This window comes from Lissotriton vulgaris, chromosome 11, assembly GCF_964263255.1.
Source record: "Lissotriton vulgaris chromosome 11, aLisVul1.2, whole genome shotgun sequence".
In the NCBI taxonomy this organism is placed as follows: domain Eukaryota; kingdom Metazoa; phylum Chordata; class Amphibia; order Caudata; family Salamandridae; genus Lissotriton; species Lissotriton vulgaris.
In genome coordinates this window covers 795,512,631-795,525,227 of record NC_141699.1, presented here as the reverse complement: position 1 = coordinate 795,525,227, position 12,597 = coordinate 795,512,631, and the positions used below count along the sequence as shown (strand labels likewise).

Sequence of the window (12,597 nt, the reverse complement as noted above, 5' to 3'; positions counted from 1 at the left end):
GCCCTGATGGGGTTCCAGTGGATGCCTTCAAGTCTCATATACCATTAGGGATGCCTATTGTAACCCAAGTTTTTAATGTAGCAGCAAAGGGATGTGTCCCTTCGACATGGTACCTACTTTTAGGAAAAGGGACTGGGGTGACGCAAGGAGCTACTGCCGACATTTTTACTAGACTAGACTAATCGTTAAAACAATGGGAAGAGTGATCTTAGGCAGGTTGTATTTTAACAGATTCACAATATGGCTTCAGAAAATATATCTGCACTGGTGGTGGGTGGGTGTATTCATTAACCTCAATCTAATTCTCAGTAAGTATACTAGGGCATGACAGGGGCACCTTTAATGTAGTAAAGTATGCCAAATTGAAGCAGATCCTAAAGGACTTGGGAGCACCAGAAGATATTGTTTGCCACCTCTCTCAGCTGTACAGCAAGAGTATGCTTTGAGAAGAATGGGGAAGGCACGGAAAAATTCTGTCTAACAAAAAGAATTAGGGAGGGCATTCTTGTATCCTTCTTTATGTACATATATATAAGACCAGTTGAGTGCCTACAACATAGCAAAATGCTTTGCAATTTGGTAAAGTTTTGCTTATGCAATAATATTTTCCTATTCCAAAACACCCTGTACCAACTACAACGAGGGTTGGCGATGGGGGCCAGCTTTTCCCCCAGCTATGCCTGTTTACACATGGGCTGGTGGGAGGAGCTGGCCCTACACAAAGAACACGCCACATACGTCAGAAATAACATCAGACTGTTTCTGAGATATATAGATGATCTATTCTCAATTTGGCAGGGTACAAAATCAGAAGCTGAAAGGTTTATAGAAATGATTAACATCAACAATTTGAATTTGCACTTCACAGCTTCTATCAGTTCACCGTCTATCAATTTCTTAGATGCCCAGGTACTAATCAGGGATGGGAAGATGGAAACTAGATTGCATACAAAATTAACAGCTGGCAACTCAGTGTTGCATGCAGGGAGTTCTCACCCTCAACACTTATTACAAAGTATACCCTTTGGAGAGATGCTTCGGCTGAAGGGTATCTGTACCCGAAAAGATGATTTAAAAGCTGGCCAGCAAACATCGGTTTTTAGCAAGAGGATACTCAAATAAATGCATTGATAAAGCCATCAAAAAAAGCGATATGGTTGATAGAGTAACTTTGCTAAACAAACCACCATTGTTAAAAGATAATAGAACATAGGAAACAGACACGTTTAGATTCATCCTGAGTTATAATAGACAAGAAAAGGCAATAAAAAACATAATCAGGAGTAATAGGTGATCTAGTAGTGAAGAGCCACCATTACCTACAGCTGGGCACCTTCTATGAAGGATGCACTTGTTCAAAATGATCCAGGTAGCCAACCTTCTGGCACATGGCTATCACAAAGAATGGGCTTTTTTTTATGTAAGACGTGTAAGGCGTGTCAATTTGGTGTAAATAAAACCTCCTGCAAGACACCATTTTGTGACCTAGAAAGTCAAATCAAGGAAGCCTTAACATGGAATTCAGTTTTTGTAGTCTGTGCTGAAATGCCCCTGTGGCCTCTGCTATGTTGGAAGCACTGTCCTGCAGGGACATAAAAGAGTGCTCCAGCACATAAGATCTATTAAGAACCAAGACTCAGCCTATCCTGTGGCCTGTCACTTTGGCGAGTTGCACAATGCAGACCCCAAGGGATTAAAGTATTACCTGGTAGACACTTATCCACCTAATAAGAGAGGAGGTAACAGGGAGAAAGCTTTCAGATGTTTGGAGACATGATATATTTTAAATTTCGATTCCAGACAACCACGGGGCCTGAACGCCAAGGAGGAATTGTATATGTGTATTTAAATGGCAACTGGGACAAGAAAGTCATACGTAGGTGGCAGCCACTTATGATCAACATGACACTATTTAAGTAAAAGACAGACTGCCAGGCGACCCCCAATGATTTTAATAATTTACACATATAAATAGAAGGTTTTTATACATTTACATTAAAGGTTAATTTTTAGCATTTAGCACTTTTTGATTATTTTGCACTAAACACTTTGGTTTATCATAGTCAGACAACAGGGTTATACCAACAGTACTGTATTTGCACAAGCACTTTAGGTCAGCAATTTACATCTGGGTATTCAAACCATGATAAATTTGTCAGGTGGGCCAAATCAAAGGACATATCAAATTTTACATATCGGATGTTTCATTTGAGTCTTTTATTGCTTTTAATACAGCAAAATGAAAACTGTTTAGGCTCTTAGGCATTTTATGGTTTTAACGGTTGATTATTTAAATAATATTTTTTAATGTATCAATTTTGGGTATTTATACCTTTATGTAATTTCCATAAACCGATGAATGCCGGATAACACTTTTACTCTGTTGTCGCTATCTATGAATGCACATGCCACTTTAAGAAAAAAAGAGAAAAAGCTTGCACTTGTTAAAAAAAATGGTATTTAAACTAATCTCTCACCGTGAAGCGCATTATGTAAGCAAGTCCTGCAGGGGATTAAACGCATCATGGCTGCTGGTGGAGAGAGCGAATAAATGTAGATTTTGCGGGGGGCTCTAGAGGGCCCACAGCAAGATGGCCGCACTGTAGTGAAGCACCGCCGGCCGTTTCAACTATCCTTTCACCATCCTGCTCCCTCACGGATATCTCCACCCCAAACTGTATTGCGGCATTCCTGACACCTCTGTGCTGCAGCACGAAGCTGGGAAACAGGACCAGATGAGATTTACAGGATGCTTCTGGCCACCTGACTGGACCCAGGAGCGCTGGGCCACTGCTAAAATGGCAGCGCCGGAATCACAGTAAGCAAAAACATCAGCGTGTCCAGAGACTTACTCGCCGGACTGACTTATTTACATATCGGGCCGAGTGTCACAAAACCTGCTGCGGTATTGGAATTCGCAAGAGTGTGTGCAGCAGGGGTGAGATGTGTCCCCGAATGTGAGAGGAGGCTATGCATAATACTGACAGCTCACCGGCGCGGGCACGCACTTCAGGCTGCCTCAGAAGCTCAGACGCGGTGAGTGCGTTGGAAACTTGACCCGCTGGCTGGCGCGGGCTGTAGCTGATCCTGCGCTCGACTGTCATCCTGGGTAGTTCAGTGGAGCCGGGCTGCCATTCCTGCTGACTGCCAAGACCCAAACACTGCTACCACTGCGTCCCCTTCGTCTCTGGCGGGGGAGCGCACTGAGGTTGCACAAATTACCGTCACATCAGTCCCGCCCCTCCCTTCACCACTGTGTAAAGGCACCACATGACTCGCTTTTAGTTGGGGGATTAAGTCCCCTTAAATCCTGAGGGTCCCTGGGGTCCAATTAGCCCACCAGTTATCTCCAGTAAGCGCAACAGAGTGCGTGGCAGAGAGGTGTAAAAAAGGGCGTGGCCTCTGAACACCTCTTGGCAACGCAGCTCCCTGGCGCATAATGGAGGTACCTATTGGGCTAGTGGCCCCCAAGGACCCTCAGTATTGAAGGTAAATTAATTCCACCACTTACAACGCCCCGGGGGCGCGTTTGCTGAGTGCTGCAGTTGGGATTTTTTATTTTATTTTACAAGGGGGGCTGTGTGGCCTCCCTCCTTATACATTAATTGTGGCCCTGGGGATCCCATCCGTCAGGGCCTGCTTAAAAAAAAAAATGGGAAGAGGGCCGCGCGGCCCCTCTCCAGAGGCCAATTTTGGCACCGTTGACCCAATCCCCCTGGGCATGACCATATTTTGCTTTGGAGGGGAGCAACGTGGCCCCCCTCCTTAGGCCTCAAGTGGCCCCGGGGACCCTATCCCCCAGGGCTGTGCCTCATTTTTTATTTTTTTTATTTGATTGATTGAAGGGCGACGCGTGCCCCCTCCGCCCCCCCCCCCCCCCCCCCGGGCCGACCCTTTCCGTAGGGGACCGCGGGGGATGCCCCAACGCCCCCACGGTTCCATTGGCTCCCCGCCTCCTGCGGGAGCCAGCATTGCTTTTCCACAAGTGGAGCTGCTAACATGCAGCTCCACTTGTGGGAAAGCAATCTGGTTTGGATTTTGTAAGCGAGAGCAGGAAACCTGGTGGTCCCCGGGGCACGGAGGTGCGTAACGGACCACTGCATTTGCATTTTAGTGCCCCGGGAGGAGGCGTTCCCCGGGCGTGTTGGGGGGGCTCGAGCCCCCCACACAGGTTGTTTTTTAAAGACCGGATGGGTGGCGGTCCCCAGTGCAGCAGGGGGTCCGTGTGCCCCCGCAAATAATTAATAAAAGCCCCGGGGTGGCGGTCCCTGGGGCTTGGGTGGGCCGTGGAGGCTCCCCCACACATTAAAAAAGAAGCCCCGAGGGTGGCAGTCCCAGGGGTTGCGGGAGGGCCGAGTACCCTCCCGCACATAATGTTAAGCAAACCCCCGGGAGGTGACAGTCCCCGGGGCTGCTGGGGCCGCATATATTTTCTGCGAAGGCCCTCGGGACCTGGCCCACCCGGGGGCCTCAATTAAATGAAGCGCGGCCCTCCTCTCAATGTGATTGAAGCCCTAGGGAGGTGGTGGTCCCCGGAGCTCGGGGGTCCGTAACGGACCCCTGCATTTGCATTTTAGTGCCCCGGGTTGGTGGCGGTCCCCGGGGCGTGTGGGGGCTTGTGCCCCCCCCACAGGTTTTTTAAAAAGGCCCAGGGGTGGCGGTCCTAGGGTCAGCGGGGGGGCGTGTGCCCCCACGAAAAATGTATAAAAGCCCTGGGGTGGCAGTCCCTTGGGCTTGGACCCCCAACACATTAAAAAGGAAGCCTCGTGGGTGGCGTTCCCCGGGGCTGCGGGACGGCCGAGTGCCCTCGCGCACACAATGTTATGCAAGCCCCGGGGGTGGTGAGCCCCGCATATATTTGTTGCAAACGCCCCTGGGACCTGACCCACCCGGGGGCCCCAATTAAATAAAAGTGTGGCAGCCTGCGCTTCATTTTAAAAAAAAATTTCGGTGGGATTCGCGACCACAGCGCAAATTTCGCCGATATAAAAAAAATAAAAGGCATTTTTTGGCCCTGGGGGTCCTTCTGGGGCCTAAGAGGTCAGGGTGTTTCGATCCTGCCCCCTTTTCTTTTTTTCACCTTTGTTTTTCTCTTTTCTTGTGACTCGGTTCTACAGAGTCTCAAGATGGCTGCCAACACTTCCTGGTTTGGAGTGTTGACCGCCAATTAGAAGACAGCTCGTGGGATCGCAGGGGTCGCAACTCCACCGCAGCCATAGATATCGAAACTTATATTTTTGAATTTCTCAGCAACTACTGAACGGATTTACACCATTTAAAAAAAAGGTCGCTTTCTGAGCCAAGCACTACCTTTTTGCCAAATATGCGGTAATTCCGTTCAGTAGTTTCAGTTGTAGCCTTGCCTAAAGTTTCCTATGGGAACTTGATTTTTTGATTCTTATTTTTTGAATTTCTCAGCAACTACTGAATGGATTTACACCATTTAAAAAAAAGGGCGCTTTCTGAACCAAGCACTAACTTTTTGCCAAATTTGGGGTAATTCCGTTCAGCAGTTCGTGCTGTAGCCCGTCACAAAATTTCCTATGGAAATTAACATGGGGAAAATGCGTTTTGGTACCCCCCCTATTTCCCCCACCCCCCTATTTTTCTCAGCCCCTGCTTGATGAGTCACCCCCAAACTTTCAGGATAGGAGCTGACATGGATAGACTTTTTTTGGGAGAATTTCGCGAAGATTCGTCAAACGAAGTTATTAGCAAATCAAAACATGATTTTCCTATAGAAACTAGGTTTTAACTATAACTACCTACCTAATTTTATTTCCGATGTGGAGGGTAGGGATCTTAAGCTGAACAACATTTATACAAGGATTTGCAGAGGGAGAAAAAAGAAGAGCAAAAGCCATTTTGTGGCAGGCCAGAAGCTGGAACAAGGGTGCACGTTTAGCTATCTGGGAATATTATTTTCACAGTAGGGTTTTTGGGTCCAGCATTTAAAGCAACACATCCTAGGTTTATAAGAGCCTCTAATGCGGTCTTTACTCTGATTTAGTCTTCAGATTTGCCTATAAACATGGCACAAAACCCATTAGAGAAATTGGGAAAATATATTAAAGTACATGCCTCCCAGTTTCATTGTGTGGAGCCCCAGTATAGGGTATGGCTAGTAGTAATTTGAATCAGTCACAGGAGAACTCCTTCCTGTGCAGGCTTTTTTGCAGTACTTTGCTCGACCCCCAGCATACATTAACCATAAAGAATTAGACATTGTGCAAATTGAAGACTCAATCCACCTCAATATAAACATTGAATGGTGTATTATTTGGGTCAAGAAGAGCACAACGTTTACGAGAGAGATCATTAGGGACTGTCAAAAACTAGATCATTATTAGAAAATTCTGAGGCTGCGGTATATTAGCAGTTTATTTCAGGACCTTGACAATCAACCAAGCATTCAATCCCCTGCAAGTACGTTGCAGAACAGCAAAACAAAATAAGGGCAGCTTTTATTATGAAGAAGGAGGCCATGAGAGAGCTATGAGCTAGATCTAAGACAACAGTGGCTAGATACTGCCAGGGACCATGGAAACAAGGGATACAATTATATTTGAATACATGTAACTAAGATGTAGGATAGATTCTGTTTGACTATGCTAGGCTTTCAGGTACTACACTATATGGTTGTATTTCCTAAATCAGAGGCTTGGTCAGGGCACTTACAAAAGTGCCCTTGCAATGGAAAAGCGAACCAATCAACCATTCATCTTATGTTGATTTGTACACTATATAAAGACATTAGACTACGGGTACTGCGGCCACCATTTCTATCACAGAGGCTGGTCCATTATTAGGTGGCTTTTAAATGTTTATGTAAATTGAAAGACGTCCGTTCTTGCTGTATAATTCTCACTTTTATTAAGCCTGTAATTAGAAGGGGAAAGGCATTTAGTTATTTTGAAAGCTTGTGCTATGAAACAGCCTAGACCCGGAAATAAAATGATGACATTTATTTATTGGGTACATATGTTAGGAAAATGATCTTACTCCAATTATGCAGAACTTTTCTTTGTTTTTAGATTAATTTCGATCACTGATTGTATTTGCGTTTATTGGTTTATCTTACTGGTATTAGGATTCATATGAAATATCTTCTACTTGAGCATTTTCCTTTTCACATTTGTGTTTATATTAAGGCGTTGCATCATTAACATATAGTGCTAAATTGCACTGAATGTTCACTTTTGCACTTAATAGTAGTTTTATGCTATGCTTTTATTTGATGAATAATGTTGTCTGCTTGTATGCTTTTATGGATTTTTTAATAACCCGATTAAAGATTAGTTGATAATTGAATAGTTATTTTCTTGAGTTTGGATTATAGAAGCCAAAATTTGTATTAAAAGTTTTAAAAGTTATTTAGGTGTTTGAAAAAAGCTATAGTTGCTTGCCTTGTAGTACCCGTTGCTTTCCCTCTGACACCTTTCATGAACATTGAATAGTCATTGTTTTGAAGGTAAAAGAAGAATCCGATAATGTCAGTTATTACAGTATGTGACCTGTTTCCTTTACTTCCACAGATAAAGGAGGTGGCAGAAAGTAACACTGAAGGTGAGTGAAGTGATGTTTCCCTATTGTTGTTACCCATGTGATAGTTGGAAACAAGGCATAGAAAGAGAGCGGTTGAATTTATGGCTCTTTCTCTGAAGCCTTTCACATGCCTTCTTTTTTTGCAACTCTGTTGATAAACATTTGCATGCATAAAAAAAGGTTCACAACATACATTTTTGTAGCAGTACATATAATGTACTGCGCCTCTCTTTACATGATTACCGACAACAAGGGCCATATCTGTTTTCACCACAATACCTAGTTTGTGGAGTACTCAATCCAGGCCTTCCTTTCTTTACTAGGCTTCTTAGGGAACCCCCTCGACTTATGAACGGATTGTTCCACTGTAGGGCAGTAGTCCATGCCACATGTCCATCTCGCCACCAAGGGGAGCCCACTCCGACCTCCATTTTTGTGCAATGTCTCTTGGCTACAATAAAACTCAACTTGGTGCTCCTTCTGCCACCCCATTCATCCATCTGTCCAAGAAACAATAATTTAGGTTCTGGCATAATCAGCTTTCCCATCACCTGTGTTAGTATGGTGCTAAATTGTCATGCCCGTATTTTAATATTATGGGACACTCCCATATTGTGTGAAAGAATGTATCCCTGGCTGCTTTACATCTCAGACAATGTGGGTCAAGGTTTTACCTCACTTTGCTCAAATGTTTGGGACTATAATTTACTCTGTGGAGGTATTTCAGTTGAATAAATCTTAGTCGCACGGAGATTGCCAGCATTCTAGGAGCCATTTTCACCTCCAATCCTACGCGAGTGTGCCTACATTATGTTTCCATTACCCCTTTAGTGCTATCAATGGGTCTAGGGTATTATTTAACAGTGTGCAATAGATTTGTGAAATTCCTTTACTTTCATCCTAGTTTGTGTAACACGCGCCTCTAAGGAATTGTACTGCCGAAGGGCCTGAAAGGGGGTGAGGGATGCCTCCAATGTATAGCAGAGTTGCAGGTATCAGTAACATTTTTTTATGTGCATATCGTAGGTTTCTACTAGGTGGTGGAACATGCACATATAGCTACCCATTCAAACATCCCCTGGTTTGGAGACACCTATGTTATCCAGGTTTGGAAGCATTTGAGTTGTGGTGCTTGTCATAGCCATGTCCCATCCCACAGGGATGTTTCTGCTGTTGGCACTCTGTGCCACTTTATCCATCACAATGCTTGGTGTCAGCATTATAATGAGGTCTGTGTCGGAGAGGAAAGGGTGGTGTCTTTTCACAGGCCATAAAGTAGAATAAGTGTGGCACGTTGTTCTAGAGCCCTCATCTCCATGGCAATGGGCGGGTCATTCCAGGCCGCTTGTAGCAAGTCTTTAATAGGTACTATCTGACTGACCCAGTAATAAATCTTCACTTCTGGAATGCTCAAGCCCTTGTCATAGGGGTTAAGTTCGAACTTATGGTAGGAGATTTGCTGCTGGCCTACTCCCCAGGGAAACTACACTATTGCAGATTTCAGTGTTTGAAAAAACTGGGCTGGTGTGTGTCGTGGGGGAAGTTTTGGAATTTCTATACCAGTCGCTATCCATTTGAACGGTTTTCCAGAGGTCATTGGAACTATGCTTAGGTCCTTTGCCTTTTGCTTGGGTAGGGATATATATATATATATATATATATATATATATATATATATATATATATATATATATATATTACCTACTGGCGGTCGCCAGTAGGTATATATAGTTAGGATTTTTTCTCTATGGGATTTTTGAAAATTCTATGCCTAATAACTTTGGCGTTTGTGGACGGAATTGGCTGAAATTTTCAGGAAAATGGAACATTTTGTTTCTCAGCAGCCCCTGACAATTTGGGGGGGTTTCATCAAGGGGGGGCCGAGAAAAAAGGGGGGTCCCAAAACGTGTTTTTCCCATGTTAATTTCCATAGGGCGGTTGGCCTCACTTTTAGCTCGAACGGCTGAATGGATTTGCACGAAACTTGGCAAAATTGTAGGGACTGTTAGCCCGATGTGCCTTTGCTAGGTCTCAATATATGTGCTCCAGTGGATTTTGAGTAATTTAGGTTCAAAAAAAGATATATATCTGGGCGGAGCCTAACCACACATCTGATCTGATTGGCTGTCAGCACTTCATCCAAGAAGTGTTGGCAGCCATCTTGGGACCAATATACATGATAGCACCTCATTAAAAATCATTGTAGTTAATAGAGGGTTTTAGGACTTTAGTTACATTATAAATCATTTGTTGATGGTACCATACTCGTTTTAGGAATTGTGGTGGGTTCTAAGGTGATTTTACCATGTGAAAAAACCTTCTGCTGTGATATCATGAATATTGTTTGAAAGAAAACTAATATCTCATGATTTTCCCACAGTGGTTTGGAAGGGGATCTATAAGCTAAACTGAAAGCATATTTTCTGTAAATTCACATTATCTTTCTCAGTCATGTGAAAATGAAGTCTGACATTCTCAGTAAAACATGTACATCCAACAAGGACAGAGACTGTCAGTTGATTCCTTTGTGTTCTACTGCAGCCTCCTAGAGTGTTCTAAAGAACAACTAGAGCGCTAACAGTCCTACTTATTACAAAGGTATGGCACACCTGAAGCCATCTTGATTGGAATAAAGTGGTAACTCTTAAAACATTTAATTTAAAAAGAAACAACATGAGGGGGTATATTTTGCCATAGAAAGTATGATTAGTGCTGCAGAATGAAAAATTAGGGCACATTTTGAGTGACTTCTCAAATCCTTTTCTATTTCATTAAAACATTCTGACATGCAGTCTCCCAAAATGGCCACCAGAGACAAAAGAGCCCAAATGTAGCCCAAATATCACCCAGATGTAGCCCAAGTATAGCCCAATGACAGAATGACCCAGAGTGTTCTAAAGAACAACTAGAGCGCTAACAGTCCTACTTATTACAAAGGTATAGCACACCTGGAGCCATCGTGATGGGAATAAAGTGGTAACTCTTAAAACATTTAATTTAAAAAGGAACAAAATGAGGGGGTATATTATGCAATAGAAGGTATTATTAGTGCTGCAGAAAGAAAAATTAGGGCACATTTTGAGTGACTTTTCAAATCCTCTTCTATTTCATTAAAAAATTCTGACATGCAGTCTCCCAAAATGGCCACCAGAGACAAAAGAGCCCAAATGTAGCCCAAATATCACCCAGATGTAGCCCAAGTATAGCCCAATGACAGAATGTCCCAGAGTGTTCTAAAGAACAACTAGAGCGCTAACAGTCCTACTTATTACAAAGGTATGGCACACCTGAAGCCATCTTGATTGGAATAAAGTGGTAACTCTTAAAACATTTAATTTAAAAAGGAACAAAATGAGGGGGTATATTTTGACATATGAATTATGATTAGTGCTGCAGAAAGAAAAATTAGGGCACATTTTGAGTGACTTCTCAAACCCTCTTCAATTTCATTAAAAAAATTCTGACATGCAGTCTGAAACATGCACTTTGAATACCAGCAGCAGACGTCCCTGGTGAGCAGTAGCTTTACTACAGTGATCTAATGTGCAACTAGAGTGCTAACATTCAGAATTTATGGCAAATGTGTGACACATCTGAATGCCTTCTTGATGGAACCAAAGTAAACAAGCATTGAAAATGCAATAGATCTCGCCCTCGTTTAAGTTAAAGCCATTCTGTTTGTAATGAGGTGGCTTTTTAGCTTTGCTTTTATTAGTGTTTTTTCAACTTTCATGTAAATAACATGCATCTGTATGCATATAAGTATATGTATGCATGCATTTATGTTTGTATTTATATAGATATACAGATGATATATGTTTATATATGTATGTATATATATATATATTCACTGAAAAAACCATAGGTTATAGACCATATATAGTTAGGAATTAGCATTTACAAAACCTTGAAAATTCACTGAAAAAACCATAGGTTATAGACCATATATAGTTAGGAATTAGCATTTACAAAACCTTGAAAATTCACTGAAAAAACCATAGGTTATAGACCATATATAGTTAGGAATTAGCATTTACAAAACCTTGAAAATTCACTGAAAAAACCATAGGTTATAGACCATATATAGTTAGGAATTCGCATTTACAAAACCTTATTTTACTCACACAAAACCATTGAAATTCCATATATAGTTAGTTGCACTAACTATATATCGCGCACCCGCAATCCACTGCTGATGATGTCACATATTACATCATTCATGACATGGTCAGTGACATCACTGATGACATCACTGATGACATCTCAAATGACATCACTGATGACATCACTGATGACATCTCAAAAGACATCACTGATGACAACATCCAGTGACTGTATGTTTCTGTAAAGATAAAATATGTCTTACATATTGAAGAATGAGTGGATGTATAAGTGTCTGGATGAAGGATTTAGTAGGTGCATGACTGACTGTATGAGTGAGTGATTAAATGTGTCTCACTGAGTGCATGGGTTAGTGACTAAACTGTCTTAATTTGTGCATCATTATGTCTGTTGTTCTGTAAACTGTTGCATGTGTTGATAAGTAGCTATATGAGTAACTATATGGGTTATTGATTGGTTGCCCAAGTATTTGTATGGGAGACTGAGTGTGTGTGTGGGTGGCTGGGAGGTGTATGACTCTGTGCATAGATGTGTGATTAGTTGATTCACTAGATGTATGGTTTCAAAAGTGCATGTGGAAACAGCTGTATGGGCGGTTGACTGTGTGCATGAGTGTATTGGTGAGTGAATGGATATCTCAGTGCTACATGTCAAAGTAAGTACATATGTAAAACACAGTACATGTGAGAGTTGACATATATAAATAACTGTGCATAAGAGCCAGTGAATGTGTGAGTGGCTGTATGGATCATTGTGAACTTGTATCAGGGATTGTATAAGAGAGTAAATATGTGTTAGTATATGTTTGAATAAGTAAAGTTTGTATAACTGTATAGTTGAGGAAATGGAGGTGTGATTGATTCTTTGCATGACTGACTAGGTGTGTGAGTAACTCCATGGATGAGTGACAGTCTGTGAGTGTCTGTTTAC

The 12,597-nt window shown here is 42.5% G+C and overlaps 1 protein-coding gene across 3 annotated transcripts in view; it reads left to right on the top strand.

Moving 5' to 3' along the window:
- DZIP1L (DAZ interacting zinc finger protein 1 like) overlaps window positions 1–12,597 on the top strand; it is a 764,020-nt gene that overhangs the window by 449,157 nt on the left and 302,266 nt on the right. For all 3 annotated transcript variants that reach the window (XM_086943917.1, XM_086943918.1, XM_086943919.1), the window contains one exon: window positions 7,536–7,566. In XM_086943917.1, the coding sequence (XP_086800043.1) occupies window positions 7,536–7,566 (31 nt within the window). The remainder of the gene's footprint in view (window positions 1–7,535; window positions 7,567–12,597) is intronic.